General features: G+C 38.7%; 1 protein-coding gene across 1 annotated transcript in view; it reads right to left on the bottom strand.

The window, feature by feature from the left end:
- Window positions 1-16,737: 16,737 nt before the first annotated feature.
- LOC124232992 (gamma-aminobutyric acid receptor subunit beta-1) overlaps window positions 16,738-18,807 on the bottom strand; it is a 349,209-nt gene continuing 347,139 nt past the window's right edge. The window contains exon 9 of the mRNA XM_046649988.1: window positions 16,738-17,082. Within this exon, the coding sequence (XP_046505944.1) occupies window positions 16,738-17,082 (345 nt within the window). The remainder of the gene's footprint in view (window positions 17,083-18,807) is intronic.

Genomic DNA, 18,807 nt, shown 5'->3' on the forward strand with positions numbered 1-18,807 from the left:
TTGATTGATTTTTTTATTTCCTTAACTTTCTGGTAATACAAGATGTTCACGCTCATCCTGTCTGTTTCCTGCCCAGTGCTAGAGTCAGCCATTTCTCCAAGAAGCCCTGCTTCTTTTTATTGAAGAAGAGTATTGGAAAGCAATCTGGGTGTGCTTACTGCTATTGGGGTGTTCTTTCTTTTAGGCCCTCTCACCCGACAGAACAAAGAAATATATGCCTGTAAACTAACCTCTGTTTAGATACATATCTATAAGTACTTTTTATAAAATCATTTGTATCCATATTAAGTTCCACACGAGTTGATCCTCGTCCCCAACTCTAACCCATTGCTACATGGATATTCTAGCCTATTACCCCTCCTCATCTGTAAATTCACATTCCAGCAGTGGGAAACTTGACTCCTACCATCCACTATCTTTTGACTAATTGTTCAAGTCCAGTATGCATGTGTGTGCATATATATATATGATCATATATATACGTGTATATAGCAGTATCCACATTATTAATCTTTACCCCTGTGGTACGGATGTGGGAAACAGCTTTATTTACAGTTCCTTTTGGTTTTAGTTTTACAGACTCCACTCATTTCCAAAGTTGCTTAGGTCAGTACCTTTTTCCTCCACTCCCTCAGTGAGGTGGTTTTATACATTTATAGTACAGTTAGGTTTTTCCCCCTAGTCTGTATTCTTTGCAGGGATCCCCTCACTTCCTAAATGATTTTTAAATTTGCATACATTAAGGTTCACTCTTTGTGTTGATCAGTTCTGATCTTTGACAAATGCCTGATGTCATGTATCCGCTGTACAGAATATTTCAACACCGTAAAAATCCCCTATGTTTTACCTATGCGTCCCTCTCCACTTTCCTCTGAACTCCAGACAGCCAGTGATTTTTCTTAATGTCTTTATAGTTTTGCCTTTTCCAGAATGTCATATAATTGGGATCCTACTGGATGTAGTCTTTTCAGACTGAATTTATCAAACAAGAGTTTGCTCCCTGATGTGCACTGAACCCAATACTATAGCACTGGCTTTTGAGGGAACGAGCTTTATTGCATGGCAGACCAGCAAGGAGACAGGAAGCAAGGCTCAAATCTGTCTTCCCTAGCTGAAGTGGGGACAGACTTAAGGAGTTGGGAGTGGAAGTGGTTATACAAAATATTAGCATCGCGGAACCTGATTGGAGGGTGGGAGTCTAACAGTCATGTAAGTCCTGTGTGCTACAAATCAAGGGACCCTTCACTTCTTATTAGGTTCTCTGTGCTGCTTTCTCTTTATATCAAGTTCTACAGTTAGGGAACTTTTGGTTCCTAGGGGGCTTGAGGTCATCTGAGGACAAGGTTTCCATCTTCTGAGCATGCTGCTGCTACATGATTTGTAGTTTTTGCTCATTGCCCCTGCAAGGTAACTTTGATATTTCATTATTGATGCAATAGGATACGATAGGGCCAGTATGAATTGGTCTATGATGGTTATAGCCTCTTTCACTTAGCAATATACATTTAGGGTTCTTTCATGCCGTTTTGTGGCTTGATAACTCATTTCTTTTTTATCTTTGAATAATATTTCCTTATATAGATGTACCACAGTTTATGTATCCATTCACCTATTGAAGGAAATTGGTTGTTTCCACTTCTTGGCAATTATGAATAAAGCTGAAGTAAACATTCACAGGCAGGTTTTTATTTGGACACAAATTTTCAAAGGAACTGAGTAAGACCCAGGAGTGTGATTGCTGGATGGTATTGTGTGACTATGTTTAACTTTGTAAGAAACTGCCAAACTTTTTCAAAGTGGCTGTACCACTTTGCATTTCTCTCTTATTTTAATTGTGGCAAAAACATAACAAAATCTACCCTTTTAACAAGTTGTTAAGTGTGCAGTACAGCAGTGTTAACTCTGTGCACACTGTTAAGCAGCTGGTCTCCACAACCTTTTCATTTTGTATGACTGAAACTCTACCCATTGAACAGAAACTCCCTATTTCTGCCTTCCCCAGCCCCTGGCAATCACCACTCTGCTTTTTGCTTTATGAGTTTGACTACTTTAGATAGTTCATATAAGTGGAATTGTGCAGTATTTGTCCTTCTGTGACTAACTTATTTCAGTTAACCATAATGTCCTCAAGGTTCATCAATGTTTTAACATATGACAGGATTTCCTTCCCTTTTTAGGGCTGAATAATATTCCATTGTATGTATGTACCACATTTTCTTTATCCATTAATCTGTCAAAGGCGATATAAGTTGTTTCTACCTCTTGGCCATTGTGACTAATGCTGCATAGGAGTGTAAAACCTCTTCAAGATCCCATTTTCAGTTCTTTTGGATAAATACCTGGAAGTGAGACTGCTGGATCATATGGTAGTTGTATTTTTAATTTTTTGAGGAACCTCCATACTGTTTTCCATAGTGCCTATACCACTTTACATTCCTGTCAACAGTGCACAAGGGTTCCAATTTCTCCATATCCTTGGCTGATACTAGTGACAACACAGATAAACTGTGTGCACAAACACTTTCCCAGGTGTTGGAAGGAGAACCTCCTTGCATGCCAGTATATGACAAAACCTTTTAAGAGTGACATTTCTGACCCTCTCTTACCCAGTTCTAGCCAGGCGCTTTCATATTCACTTTATAGTTATTGTGAATGTGTGACTATGCTGGTTTGCCTTGCTCTCATTTACTTTGTTGGTCTTCCCGTCTAAATTGTAATTTTCTCCAAGGCTGAGAAGAGAAGATGTGTTTGATATCTTTATCTTTGTCTTTTCCCATTGCTCTTGCATTCCTGTATTTAGGAAGATGTTGGCTGCTAACCTTACATTAGCTTCTTATTGTCTATAATCCTTATAGAAAATTGTAAGTATGCTACTTATATATTTGTTTCTTTTTTAATTTAAACAAAATTGGGTGGCCATTTATATCTCCCAATGTATAACACAGTCTTCTGGAATAGTAGCCCATGTAGGATGTCTCAGGAATCACTGTTAGCTCTGCAGGCCAAGACTCTGCTGATAGAGGGCTGATTCCCAGCTATTTTGCTGGATGGATGTGAAAGTTGTCCCTAGGCTGAAATTTAGACTTTTATTGAAAAGCTATTCTAACCACCAATTAATGGATAAATGAGCTTCACACCTTTATTCTGTTCATTATTTTATTGTCAACATATTCTTCCTGAAGGGAGAGAATGAGTACGGAAGTTGGAGGTCTTCAAATTAGGAAAAACTGACAAATAGGCCAACTCTAATATTTATATTTACAGTGGAGATTAAAAAAAAATCGACATAATGCACCTCACAAATGGATGCTATTAAAGTCCGTTTTAGGCATCATTTTTAAATACAAGGAGACTTCACTTCTTTTTTTCCTAATATATAAATGTTCCATACGTTCAAATGTTTGTAAGGCGTGTTATCTTAAAGAATATTTTTTTAAAAAATCAAAATGGTACAGAAATAAGCTCTTGGAAAAGTGCTGGTATTTTTTTCTCCAATTGCTGGATAATACTGCAAAGAATTTCTTCCAAATAAAGGGATTTAGCTTTGTATTAAATTTTACAATAAAAGCTCTCAAATGATAGAGTCAGAATTCTAAACATTTTTAAAGATTATAAAAAGATATGCCTGAAATCTTGCATGTTTTTAAACATTGTACAAAGTAAGCTTTTTATATGTAGGCATTTTTAATAAAAAAGGTTTTATTTATGTTTTAGGAATAAGCAAGCTAACATAAATTGTACATATTTACAGCAATAAACTACATTTCAGAAGCTGCACACGGCTTTTGTAAGTATAGCTGATGATTTTTGACACCAGCCTTCAAATGTTTTCTTTCATTTGCTGCAACATTTAAAATCTTGTAGTACCAAAGCAAAAAAAAAAGCGACCTACTTTATAGCACAGCCACACTATTAACAAAAATACTGAGTGAACTACAGTCCTCTGACGGCTAGGGTATCTGTGAGTCCTGAAGTCGAGAGCACAAGCATTTCTTGTGTCCATACCTGATTGCATGTAAGTTGATTTTGCATTTTACAAGAATATACGATTACTCAACGAATGATTAAGAATAGAAAAAAGGCCATGAAGATCAAAGGGTCAGGAATCGGAGGACACCGAATAGTTTCCTATTCACTGATTCTCTGCTTAGAGTGAAATCTGTTTCTTCTTTCATGTGTATAGCTCACAGTCTATAGGTTTCATGGATTTTGTCCACAGATAGTCTTTGAGATAGTGAAGGCATGACATCTCATATGTTAAGCACGTAAAAAGGAATTAATGAAATGGCTAGAATATTTTAATCAAATCCCTAACAAAGAGTACAATCAAACACCCTGTATGAAAGTTTGATTTCAGATGTAAAGAGAAGCTACAGAAAATCACAGATGTCATCAGACAGAATAGCAGTTTCAATCAGAAAATGCAGCATATATTGATACAAAATAGAAACTTGAATTATAAAAGTAAGGAGTCCACCTTTCCTTTCTTTGCATTTTTTAAACCTGTCCCTTTTCATGAAAATTTCTATAGGTTTCCAGGAATACTAATTCTTGCCATTTGGCTTTTTCAGTGTCTCGTAGGTGTACAAAAGCATTATCTGCTTATGTAAGAAAGCAAATGCTTGTGTCAAAAAAGCAAAAGAACATTAAAATATTGTAACTTTTTTTTTTTTTTTTTGCAATTAAAGGAGTTCTGCCTGCTAAAAAATAAAGAGGGAGAAAGGGATTATTTTATTTACAAGAACTGTGTAATACCAATCAGGATAAGAATTAGCTACAATTATGCTTGGTAGGAGGGTAGATAGACCATTCAGCAAATTGATTAGAGGAGATTTAAAAACACAAGGAATAAAAACATTCAAAAAGCTTAATGGATTTTGAGAGGCAACAGAAGGCATGAATTTCTTTCTGTATATATATATACATATATATATATAGCACCTGCTTTTGAAAGCCCCAGCTATAGTACAGTGTGCTATGAATTAACATGGCGGGAGACTGATTTGGAAAGTTTAGCTAATTTTGGGGTTCAATCAAGTTTTAGGTGAGGTGGTAGCCAAAGAGGTGTTCCATTACTGGCAAGATAGTAATTTTCCTATTCTTTAGCCTAATGAGTCCTGCTTTCCCAAACCTGAATCTCTGTATAAAGATTTTTGCCTCAGGTTGAGTCTCCTTGGGAAAAGTCAAAAGGAGTGAAATAATTATTCAGAGATGATGGACAGCCAAGAGAATTTTTCAAGCAAGCCATCCTCAGCCCAGATGCATTTCTCTCAAAAACAGTTTTATTTATACTTAAACAATATTAAAGTTTCCAATTTACATTTCTTAACCGTTTAAATGACACAACAACGTTATTTCACATTAGCCATTAGGTTCCCATCACAATGGCACAAAATGCTGCCTGGTGGTCAAAAATAAAAAGCTTGTTTAAAGATGTCAAAAAATTTTTGGTCCTTGTAAACATATCATTTGGAATTTCCAAAAACCTCATGCAATCTTGACTTTGTAATAATGCCACATGATAGTTTTTATCAAGAGGGTATTGGCCCCTCTAAAGTAAGGAGTTGAGCAACACAGTCAATAAATATATGCATATCGAGTCACGAGCATTCCCTACTTAGAAGAGTAGTGGATGTTCTGAATATGAAATATCACTTGGATATATAATTCTGTTTTTCATGACACTGTGGTGATTGGAATAATCAATTGGCTTCCCTAAAAATGTCTCAGGGGCACTGTTGCAAAATATAAAATATTTCAAGCTTTATCCAGTGAGTATTTCAAAAAGACGTAAGAAACAGATTAACATGCGTTGATTAGCTTAAATAAAGAAAAAGCAGATACACTGCAATTCAAAGTATTTGCGGGAGTATCAAGTAGAAAAATATGTTGTCTAGTAAAACGGGTGGCTGGCTGCCACTCTGAGGTAAGGCTTGCAAATGATATATTTCTTTTATGCAAGTATGTAAATAATATACATAACAGGAGAAGAGGAAAGTTAACAATTGAAATGAGGGGGGCAGAAAAGGTATTTCTCTGTACATCTGTTTTATGCAGTCTCGAGGAACAGTGGTGAATGTCAAGAACTGCCCATCCCCCTTAGATAGTTCTAAACTTTCTATTTATTTCTTGGCAGAAATGAAATTTGGATGCAATACTCTCTGGGAGTATTCTCTGAGAATTCACATTGGAGTGTTCTGAATATGCAGTGCAGTCCCACCTTCAAGAATAAACATCCCACAGAACCTAGATTCAAAAGGCTTTTAGTAAGGCAAAGGTGGGTAAATGGGAAAAATAAAACTTAAATGAAAAACTTCGTTTTTCCATAAAGGAAAAGCAGTAGTAACTACCATGGAAAGTTCAATTCTGCCAGAACTGGTGGAATCTAGAATGATGGTATTAGGATTCAGTCTGTTTAGCTATGAGCAAAGGAAAAAAAATCTCAACGACCACTTTGCACAGACCCCAACCTGGGTTCAACTGTAAATTTGCATTTTTTAAATCCACTTAAAGGTTGTAGACATAGGCTCTACGGGACTAAAATAACTTGGGAGAGGTTTTCTGGGGGCACCTGCCTCACAAGATATTATCTGTAATCCTGAAGTATTGCCTGTTACGGAAATGTGTTTCTCAATTGCTTCATTTACCAATGTAGGTCATTTAATCAGCATTTACAGACTCACTACCATGGACAGAACAAAGGATGCTTTGGGCAATACAAGAGAATCAGAAAATGGGGCGTTTACCCTTAAAGATCTTACTCTTTATTTAGAGAGGCAAAATATCTGTTTGCGAAACTGCTGGAAAATACAAAAATGGAATAACTATTACTATTGGACAAAATGGTCATAGGAATTGAGGCAGTGCTAGCAGGAGAGTGAACAGAATGAACAAAAGTTGCTCATGGATGGCTTTTTGGATGATATTGGCCTGATTCCTAATTCACCATTGGGAAGGGCTAGGAAGAGGAAAATCTGGGCAGCAGAAATAAAATGTAAAATTTCAAGTACAGCAACGAGAACCTTCAGGGATGATGTGTGGCTGTTGCAGTGGCAGGGTAGGAAAGGCCTGAGGATGAGCTGGCTTGAGGTTGGGTAAGGGGAACCATAAGAAATAAGTGAGCCTGAGTGGTGGAAAAGACTGAGGTCACACTTAATAAATGATTCCATAGGGAGCCAAGACATATATTTTCTCCAAGATGTTAATATTAACTTATTGATATTTCCCATATCCTGTAGGTATGGGAATTAGGAGATGCCATAATTAGTGTGACTACGTAATTTATTATCTAAATGGACGGTTTTGAGAGCGAAAGGTGGCTCTATTGATAATTACACACTGGGACTGTCTTGGGCAAACTAGGGCTTATGGTCCCCTATCAATAATGTTATCCAGAAAGAACTGGGGCACACTTCAGGCTATTTGGTTGTTGCACAAGCTATTGCTTCTACACCTTCCCTTGTGAGAAAAATGAAAGGCTTTTGTGTAGGAGATGGGGAGGGTGGAGAAGAGGGGTAAAAAAGAACAGGAGTGGTTACTGGACGTAGCAACTAGCTGTTGCGGGTGGAAATTGTTCTCTTTCCTCCTACTCTCCACTCATCTTTGAACTACCTGAAACCTAGATCATCAAGGTAAAAAGGATTAAATCTAGGCAGTGTAGTCGAGTGGAAAAAGTTTCCCTTTGGAGCCAAGAAAAGCTCAGGTTGACTACTAACTCTATCACTAACTAGTTATCAGATCTTGGGTAAATCATTAACCTATTTGAGCCTCGATTTCCAAATATTGGTATTGTCATCATAACTTCATGGGGTTGTAGTGAAGATCAAATCGTGAAATTATGTGTGGGAAATGTTTTCTGCCTTACATCAATGTGTGACAGTCATTCTTGGGTGTCTCTCCAAAAGCCATGTTTCCTTCTTTTTGTTCACATATCCTCCCTCTTTTTCTTCAGTTATTGGGCAGCTCTGGGGTGGGGGGAGGGTCAATGTTGTAAGCCAGTCATGACAATTCCATTCCTCTTCTCAGTGACTGGTTCAGGAATGGATATGTAATCCAACCCTGGCCGATGGGACAAAAGAGAAGACTGCTAGGGGAGTTTTGTTGCTCTTAAAAAGAGACCCAAGGCAGGGGCTGGCCTCGTGGCCGAGTGGTTAAGTTCGCGCGCTCCGCTGCAGGCGGCCCAGTGTTTCATTGGTTCGAATCCTGGGCGCGGACATGGCACTGCTCATCAGACCACGCTGAGGCAGCGTCCCACATGCCACAACTAGAGGAACCCACAACGAAGAATACACAACTATGTACCGGGGGGCTTTGGGGAGAAAAAGGAAAAAATAAAATCTTTAAAAAAAAAAAAAAAGAGACCCAAGGCAGGACTTTCCTTTCTTCTGCCAGGTCGTATGGGTGCATGAGTGTAGCCAGTTTGCAACCACAATGGGTGCTGAGAACATGAAGAGTTAGGAAGAACTGGTTATGGAAGGGAGGGGGTCCTGGATCACATCATCGTGCTATTGAAATAATTAACCCAGTAGCCACCCTACTTCTGAACCTACTGTTATACGAGAGAGTAACATTTTGATTGTTAAGGTTACTTTCAGTTGCATCTTTTGTTACTTAGATCTTAATGAATCCTAATTGATATACATATTGTAAGTATTAATCTCAACTTGGTGAGAATTTAAAGACTTAGGATTGCTTCCTCTGTCTTCAAAAAGATGACATTAAATATGAAACTATCTCTAGGTAAAAAGGATGGGAAACCAGAAAAAGGACACTATTAACTCCCTACTTTAAGAGGAGTGATGAGTACACCTGCTCATCAGAAGGTTGGAACATTAGTTTTTGGTAGGGTGTATGAGGTTGAGGGGCATAACATTTGGCTCACTTTGTTAAAAAAAGGCAGCCCTATTCATAGATTGGCCTATGATGGGAGGGAGAAATTCCTAGGCACTCTTCTAACAATTGTGAATGGTCAGGGGGCTCTCAGGAGAATCATGAGAATTTAGAGTTGGAAGGTGTCTTTTAAAAAAGGAAAAATGTTAAGAACATCTGTGTGCAGGAATCACATTGGGGATCGTGTTCAGAGGTTGGAATGGGGAGGATGCATGCTTTAGAAATATGAATAGTTAGAAATGTTAATAAGTAATCTTGCAGTTTTTTCATGGCTGTGCCTAAAACATTTGGCAGATTTAACCAGTTTAAGTGGCGGATGGAAGGAGCTGGGGGAAGTGGGCTGGGAGAACGGATAACAGAGGTCCTAAAGACCTGGAATCTTTTCCAACTAGATAATAGGAGGCTGCCTCTTGCCTGAGAGCTCAAGCCTATCTGCGACTCCACTTCCAGAACACAAGACAGTGATGGAGTCCAGGAGTGGGGAGGACTACTGAAGGACACTGCAACAGCTTTTCTGCTCTGATGCTGCCTCGAAGGTGGCTTTTCCACTCAAGAGGGATGTTTCGTGGCTTTTCCTGACTGAATTAACAGAATGGTCTAAGGGATCTGCATCTTCCAGAGATCTACAGATAGATACCACATTGTTTTACGTTCTCTGAGACTCTCCAGTGCTCTTACAGGGAAATATTGTAGTAAAGACCATTACTAAAATCGTAAAATAATTTTTTTACACTTGTCTGCAGATTTAACTGTATGTTCTCTATATTTTTTAAAGGAATATGAACAGGTATTGAATTCAGTTCACTTGACACCACATGGCTTACTCCGATGGCTTACTCTCAAAGACATGCAACAGGGAATATTACTAAATTTGTGTGGCTATGTTAGCAGAGGACATGGTGCCCCTGTATCTTTGTAATCTCCTATACAAATACACCTTTCTAAAATTCCTTTTAAAATTTAGTTCTGGAAGGGAACTTGGAGGTCATCTTGTGGTCCAAAGTCACACAACTGGGCAGGGGTAGAGACAGCATAAGAGCCATATCATGTAATCCTAACTCCACGGTGTCTTCTGTCCACCATAATTTTCCTCTCCCCACCATGCAGCTCGTTTATTATTAACTTTTTAGGGTTAGGCTGCACATTGCTTGGCTTTAGAACTCTTTGTTTTCCAAGTCTATAGAAATGCTGTCTGGAGGAGAAAGATGTCTACGTATTTTATAGGGGCAATTTAGACAGTTTGTACTAAGACTTGTCCAATTACTAACCATATGTAACGTCCGCTAGAAGGCTGAGGGCAGTAGGTAGGGTGATGATGCATAGAAGTGGAAATCCATAATAGGAGTCAGATACGGAAAGGATGAAGTGGATCCAGTTCCTAGAGGAGAGTCTGTAACTAGTGATGTTCTACATGAATGACAAGCCATTCTGAGAGGAATAATAATAGATTTTTAAATGGTTTATAATTAAGACTGAAAGAGGGCATGAATAAACAAGTTTGATGAAAAAGAATTGATGCAATGTGAACTCACAGTATTACATCTACATTATAACGTAAGGAGATGGTCTTATCATCAAACTTTGGTGTAGAGAGTGTAAGTTTTCCTAGGTTTGAGCTAATGCTTTTTATTTCCACTTTATTTTGAATTAGGCTGGCAGAGAGAATGTTTATGTAAACATATGTACTCTTTACATAAGGGACAGGAGAGCAGGAAAGAAAAATAATCCAAGGCACTTCAGAGGAGGCTACTGTGATTTATACAAACTACCTCCAAAGGCCTTTTAAGGGCAATAGGAGTAGGGATTTGGGGAAATTATTAAGATTCCTTGTTTTTGTGGATTCAGTTGAAGATATGCAGTATAGGTCCAAAGAAGCTGAAGTTTTCACCTATTCATGGGCAAGATATCTTATGAAGTTTGGAAATGAGAAAGTGGAAAAATAGATGAAGTGATTTCATTGGGTTAAGGCATGAGGCAGGATCGTACGTGGTGCTGGGAAGGAAGGAACACAAGAGAGGTCAGCTATTTTACACAGCCAAAGCTGCAAAATGCACACACAGATCATATTTTGATAATTGTCACCTATAAAAAATTATACTGGAAAACGTCCCCTCTTCCCTGTTTCTCTTCAAAAGGAAGATCAGGGAGAAGTAGAAGCCAGCCAGGTAGCAAAACTGATTGCTTTTATTTATCCTTTGGCTTTCAATTGGGGCTGTTTTAAGCTAGTGAATCTGTAACCCTGTGTACCTAAGGCAAATGCATAATGTTATTTGGCCTCTCTTTTATTGATTTACTTTTCTATTGTCTATAGGACAGGAAATGCAGGTAGAGTCGCTCATGAGAATGCTTTGCTTTCCCAACTGGTTCAAAAGAAATACACCTACTTTTCCCACATTGAGTTCCTGCTGAAGCCTTTGCCATGAGTGCTGGTTACTCCAGGATGTGCAAGGTATCTAGGGGCCAATCAGGAATGGTTGTGAGTCCACTGATTTACCAAGGACTTTTTTAATTAGGAAAAACAAAACAAACAACAGTTACACCTCTTCAGTTTAAATACGGAAATTCGGGGAGAAGTGAAAACAAACTCTAAACTCTTTATGCTTATCCTTCCAGGAACTTTGTGTTTTCTGGTTTGCAATTCTTCCATTAAAAAGGATTTGTTTTCAAATGTTTGCTTATGAAGTTGCAGCCTCTAACAGTTAAGTTTTCTGTCAATTTAGCTGATTTCTGTTATCTAGAAAAAGCATGATTAAAATAAAAGCACAATGTGTTCTGGACATAGAAGTTGACTGACCTGATTAGTTCCAATAGGGCATTTATCTTATTCAATTAATGGTGGACCCTAGTTGGCACATTTTAGAGCCAAAATGTCTCACAAGGTCGGCTCCCTGCACTCTCCTGGCACAAAAAGCCCTGCCTTACTAAGCTCTTATCTCCAAGAAAGCCATTGTTCACTGTAAAATATTACTAAGCAGTCGAGCTATGTCCCTGCTTGTTTGGATATCCTGAATTTCTGTAGACACCATCACCCTCTCTGGGACTGCCAGTTTTCATGGAAACACATCTTGTGGCGTAATATCCCACCATTCTGAGGAGTTTTTCAAGAACACTAGGACTTGGGAGAAACATATTTTAGAAGATTTAATTCTCTTTTAAGTTTAGGAAATATCAAACATATTCTGACCCCCTGTTGAAAAATACTTGTTTTAATTCCCAGTCCAGTTTTACCAATATTTCTCTTTATCTTTTAAAAATAGTGACATGGTTACCTCTGGATCTTTCAGGGATGAATCAGCCAGTTGGTGTTATCAATGTCATTTCCTATCTCTTCCTTTTCTTCTTCCCATCATTTGGACATTTGACTGTTTGTTTACCCTGATCAAACCCATCCATCTACTTCTATTTTTTATTGGAAGTTCTGGGAAACACTGTGAAAGGAAAAAATGTAGAAGCTATAGCTATTGGTGTAAATGAAGCTTTGTGTTACCTGTGGATTTTGATCATCTCTTCCATTCCTGACCCCCTCAACAGCATGGACAATTCAGTATCTGAATATATGAATAGCCACGAATGACTGATAAAAACACCTCTACTTTTCATGACACAATTCCAGGAGCAGCTCGCTACAGTTCCTGTCTCTGCTGGTGCGCTGTTCCTGAGCCCCACAACTGTGCAGCCTTCTTGGCAGCTACTGTCCCTTTCAGTGGGGTTGGGCGTGAGGCAGGGATCACAGACACCTGGCAGAGTTACACAGCTGCATACACAAAATGGCAGAAAAAGAGCAAGACCTAAAAAGATTCTGGTTTGGGCCCAAATCACTAGTCATTTCACTTTATGAATAAAAGCAAGTGCCTTATAAGCTTACATTATTTACAATGCTCAGAGTTTTCAAACATCCACCCAAAGTTGAGGACCACCACATAACAGGGAACAGTTCAATGAACTATGTACAAAATTTACAAGGAAGTTTACACAATATTCTACATTCTCTTAACAAGTTTACCTTTGTATTTAGTTTGCTTTCATGAAACTGAGATATTTTTGTTTGTTTTTCTGTCCTCATCCCAGTAACTTCTGATTGGACCAGCATGAACAAACGCTTTCACATTCCTTTTTCCTCCCTCCTGGGATATATAATTACACTTTGTTTAGGAAAAAAAATTGTGGTACATCACCCTTTGGTAAGATACTATTCAAAATTGTCCATATAAGAAATCTTGGAGATTGTTTCCTTCTAGCATTATAAATATATCTTTTTTGTTTAACTTGACAAATTTTAATTGAGCTCTTTCTTAAATGAATATTTATAAAGTAGTCATTGATTTTAGAAAGATGGAATTTAGTCAATATTTCTGTGTATTGTACATAATGTTTGTTTAAGGAAAGCCTATCCTTGGATCCATAAACCAAACTTTATTCTCTGCACCACATTTTCTCTTTGCATTTTCAAGATCTTTCATTGATTGTAAAGCACAATAAAGATGGTATATGTGAAAACACATATCATTTAATCAGCAGAATTACCAACCAGTCTGCTGTTTCTATTTGGCAATGTGGAGGAAGGAGGCAATAATCATGGATAATTCAAGCCAAAGATATGTCTTTACCTGGTTCTTTGCCTCACAAAGCTGGTAAGTGTAATGTACATGTTACCCCTGATATGTTAAGCCAAGGAACATGAATGGAAGGAATGAGTGAGTAGTCATCACTGTTAAATGAAAGATGGATTTCTGCGGCATCTACGGAGGTTAAGTCCATGACACAGTTTATGTCACAGTTTATGAACTGTGAACATGGGGTCCCCTGGACATGACTGTGGCATAAGAGAGCGAGTCCATGCGATTTTTCAGCCTCTGCTGCCACTGCGGTAATATAGGAGATTATGGCTATTTTCATGGCAAAAAGAAAACAACTCAATAATAGTTAAATAGTAACCCTCCATAATGTACTGATCTGAATCTTTCAGGAATGGGGACCAGTTTGGGGGCACTTAAGAATGTCTAACAACTGTTATGTTTTACGTACATCATTTTGGGCAAGACAAGGGAGGAGGCAGAAAAGAAAGATTTTTTTTCCATGCACTGGTCAGCCTGGAAGGAGGGGGGTGGGGACAAAGAGGGGAGGATTTGGCTAGGAGGTGTCCAGGAGAAGGGAGTGGGGACAGAGGTTATTAACCAGAAATATGGTAACATTTCCATTTTTCTGGCTGCCATTGCCTCTAAAATCAGAACTATTTAACAGGATTTGCACAATGGTGGCTGTGACCCTCTCCATGCAAAAAGTCATACGGTCACACTATTTTGTGCCTGATGGTAGATTCAGGCTTACCAATTTTCCATTTTACAAAGGTTAAGATATAAGAATTAAAAATGTCCTTTTTTTTCCTCGGAGATTCTTTATGTCTAAAACTACAAGCATCAGATTCTTTAACTTTTAAGGCAAGGTAAAAATAATAATAAAAATATAAATTACCTCAATCTTTTCCAAGTAGAATAATCTAAACAGATAAATAAAGAGAAATTTTGTTAAGGAACATGGATTACAGATACTTACTTTCTGATTTAGCACTCATTCTTAAAAGCTTTTTAAAGAGCTTTGACATCAGAACGATTCATTCCTGCGAGGTATCAGCCAAAAGTCTCCCTTCCTGTATTTAAAATAAATGGCTAGACAGTGGTTCCTGAGTGGTCACTGGTAATATTAACCTTACAATCATGGGTATGGCCACATTCCATGCTATTTGGGCATTTTATGACGGCAAAGCATCTCACCCTGCCAAGGAATTAATCAGAGTTTCAAAATGGATCACTTTATCGCTAGAGGCTGGAGACTTCTGTGACCAGGGAACTGTGATTATACAACTGAAAAACTAAATGAAAATTTGGTCTCCATACCCTAGTAATTTCTTATGAAACCTTGAGATGATTTTTCCAGGTAAAGCAGAGTTTTTATATTCTTACTAACGTATATTATCTATAGCATAAGCATTCATTTATTTTAGGGTTCTTTTTTCTTCTTGCTTTCTAAAAGAATATATCATAACTCTCTTTCCTTGGGCTCATCAGCAGGAATTCAGCCTTATCTTTCCAATTAAGACAATCATTTCTAGCAGCTCATGCTATTGTAAACACAGGCCCTCATCACAGCCTTAGAGAGAAAACCAGATCATCAAATAGGCAGTCATCCCTATTATTACCTCAACCCTTATTTCACATCCAAGGATCAGCTCCCAAGTCACCTCTATCACTGGTTGGTCAACTTAGGCTTTCGCTCAACCTTGCAAATGAACATATAGAATTCTTAGATACGCAGGCTGAAAAAAACCAATGAGGCTTAATGACACAAAATGGAAATCTCAACTGTAGCTAGTTGGACATGTTTAGAGTTGTGTGTTGGGTTCAGAAGGCTGCTCTTCTATGATGACCATGACCAACGTAATCCATGAGCAGAGATAAGGCAGAGCAGTAATGACAGCGATTAATGAGTGTAGGCAGGGTCTGTACTTTGGGGGCTGGTATAAATGTTTGAAGGCCCAGTGATTTTTGTCTTCATTGTTGCTATCTGTGGTTTTGCTGTTTTGAAGGTTTTTTTTAAATAGAAATCTGGCCTTGGAGGAGAATGATAACAACATGGGTGTGCATGCATGTCCTGAAGCATTCGTTTCATATTTTGGAATGCAGAGCTCAGAGAGCAGAGCCATAAAGTGCTAGCTGAGGCCTGTACAACTAGCTGTCACCATTAGATACTGTTGTCTGGAAGGCTAAGAAATATATACTATTTGATTTAAGATTTGGCAGTTCAGGTAACTGCCCAGGCACCCTTTTCACAGCACATAAATCTTGCCTTCCTCATGGAAAGGGCAATATTTTTCTCAAGCAAAAATTGCTCACCACCCTCTTCTTTGAAGCCCACGTCCCCCACCCCCCTTTCCTCAATCTCTCTGGAGCAGGAACCAAGGAAATGTGATGACATGGCTTCATGGCACAGTGGCAAGTGATTCCAGGCTAATAAGCAAGTTCAGGGCTGTTCATTTGAAAAGTAATTACAAAAATGGTCATTGCCCCCCAAATTCCTATTCTCAACAAGAAAAGAACAATGTTCTCAGTGGCCACCAGGTTGGATTCTAATGTTAATTTTAAATCTGCCCGGGAGTCTGAAAAAGGAGCATTTTTCAGAATTTCTAGCTTACTGGTGAGGTGAAGATGGCAGATTCAGTTTGTGTAATCTGGATCAGCGCGTGCCAGACTCTCTCGCCTCTTCCATAGAGCTGAGACCCCGCCTACCAGGGAGTTAGGGGAACTTGAGGGTGGAGGGGAGTCCTCCTTTTCTAGGCTTCTTTTTGTTTTCCCTTCTTCCTGGAAATCTGTAACTTGTCAATGGCTTTGTTTTGTCTTCTGAGATCCTGGAAATTGTGTTGTTTTTTGGCAGCATGAGATTGTTACGGTTTACCAGGAAGCAGTGCACACAGAGAGATAGGTCCCCTTTTCATTCTCATGAGAAAAATAAATCACTAAAATCCAGGGCAACTAGGAAGGACTGCTAAAGATCTACCTATCTAACTTCTCTTTGTGTGTGTGTGTGTGTGTGTGTGTGTGTTTGTAAACATGGCAATTAATAGAGCTCTGAAAGAGCCGATAACCTGGACCACAGTAGACTGGAAAAAAATAGTGTTTTTGTCTTTTTGAAGTAAACATGGTGCAGTAATAAAATTGATATGCAAGACCTAAAACCAATTGGATGGCTGAATCTCTTACCTCAAAAAACACAGCAGGATCGCTGCTGGGGACCTGGGGGGTTACAAATCATGAGAAGAGGAAAGTAGCCGTTTATGAACCATTAGGACAGACCTTAGTGAACATAGTAAAGCCAATAAACGACGTTAAAAAGAGAAAAGGTGATAGGGAAAAACATTCGGGACCACTTGTCTATGGAATTCACATCAGTCAAGTCGGGGATTTTGACTTTGAGCTGCGAGGCGCGCCTGCGGATGCGCCCCTTGCTGTGCGCGCCGTGCCGGTCCAGCGCGCGCCCGTATGCCTCGCGGCTGCTCAGAGGCTTCCGGTACTGGATGCTGGCGCTGTCGTACGAGTACATGGGGGCCTTGGGGTCAGTCATGCCCGTGAGCACTTCCGAGCCGCTCGTCTCGTTCCTGATTTCCAGGGTGCTGAGGAGAATGTTGCCGTGGGGGTCGACCTGACGGAAAAGGGACAGGCTCAGACACAACTGCCAGGACATTCACTTGTTTTCATTAACCTGTAACTCATCACACTGCATGGGGCTCATTAAACACTGTCTCGCTAGGCATCTGGCTCTACATGCCTCCAGGACTTGGAGATTACTCTCTTTCTCTCTCTCTCTCTCTATTTATCTATCTATCATCTTTCTAATCTACTATCTATCCATCATCTATCTAATCTACTATCATCTCTCTTTTAATCTATCGTCTATCATCTATCTAGTCTACTATCTAATCTACTTTCTATCATGTATCAATCGGCGATCTAATCTATCAATCCATCTAATCTATTTAACCTTTTATCTATCCATCCATCATTTCTCTCCATTCACAAAACACTAGTATGTGTGTGTATGTATGTGTGTGTGTGCAGTGGTGTTTTGTGTGTGTAGACTATATATATATATTTACATATTATTTTTGTTAATAACTACCACTTATGGAATCCATATGTATACATAATTCATGTCCATATATATATACACATATTTTGTAACAAGAAAAAATGCCATATATGTATATGTATGACATTTTTCTTGTCATAAAAGTGGTACATGGAACATTTAAGACCAGAAACAAACAGGAAACGAAAAATAAAAAATAAAAATTCGTAATCTCACCTTCAGAATCCATTATTTGTAACATCTTCCTTGCCTTCCACTCTATTTTCTGTTCATATATACTTACAAACATAGGCTCACGCAGTGTATTTTGCTTTGCAATCTGCTTTTGTCAGTTAATAGTATAGCCTGGTCATCTTTTCACGTTAGTAAATAATCCTCTTTGATATCATTTATTAATAGCTTATATCGATAAACCATAATTGAATTAATCTATTGTTAGATGTTAAGGCTTGCTTTACTTTTGTACTATTATATAAACAAGCTTGCAAGGAATATCTTTTAGCTAAATCTTTGTGCATATCCACAAATATTTCCTCAGGCTAAATTTCCTTAAGTGGGATTCATGAATCAAAAGGATATGCCTGGCTATACTCTGACTTTTGCATCTTCACCATTGTTCACTGCTGCTTCCTGCCATTCCAGTGATAACCTATTCCAGATTTCCTGATTCTTCTCTATGCTATGCCCACAGACCGACTTCTGGAACTACAGAAAATGTGAGCACATTCGGCTTACAATGTGGCATTGTTTTTTTGTTTTTTATTTTTTTTTTTTGAGTAAGATTAGCCTTGAGCTGACATCTGCTGTCAATCCTCTTTTTGCAGAAGAAGACTGGCCCTAAGCTAACATCCGTGCCCATCTTCCGCTTCTTTATATGTGGGATGCCTGCCACAGCATGACTTACCAAACGGTGCCATGTCCACACCCGGATCCAAACCCGTGAATCCCAGCCGCCGAGCAGAACGTGGGAACTTAACCGCTGAGCTATGGGGCCGGCCCCCAATGTGGCATTGTTTAACTTCAAGCTGGTGTACTTTGCAAACTGATTTACCTGGAGGGGACCTGGCTCATTCATGTAAATGAGTTTGACATTTCTTCCAAGGGCAGCCCAGGCAGCTGTGTTTAAATCTACCGTTATTAGCATACTGCCTGACTTACAGTGAGGGTTCCATAAATGCTTTTGAAAGAGATTAATCTCCATAAGCACTTGTGGAACGCCCAAGGTATAAGTAGCCAGTCAAAAGAACCAGGTGACTAAGAAAGAGAAGGAGAAGAGCA

This window comes from Equus quagga, unplaced genomic scaffold, assembly GCF_021613505.1.
Source record: "Equus quagga isolate Etosha38 unplaced genomic scaffold, UCLA_HA_Equagga_1.0 146_RagTag, whole genome shotgun sequence".
Taxonomy (NCBI): Eukaryota; Metazoa; Chordata; class Mammalia; order Perissodactyla; family Equidae; genus Equus; species Equus quagga.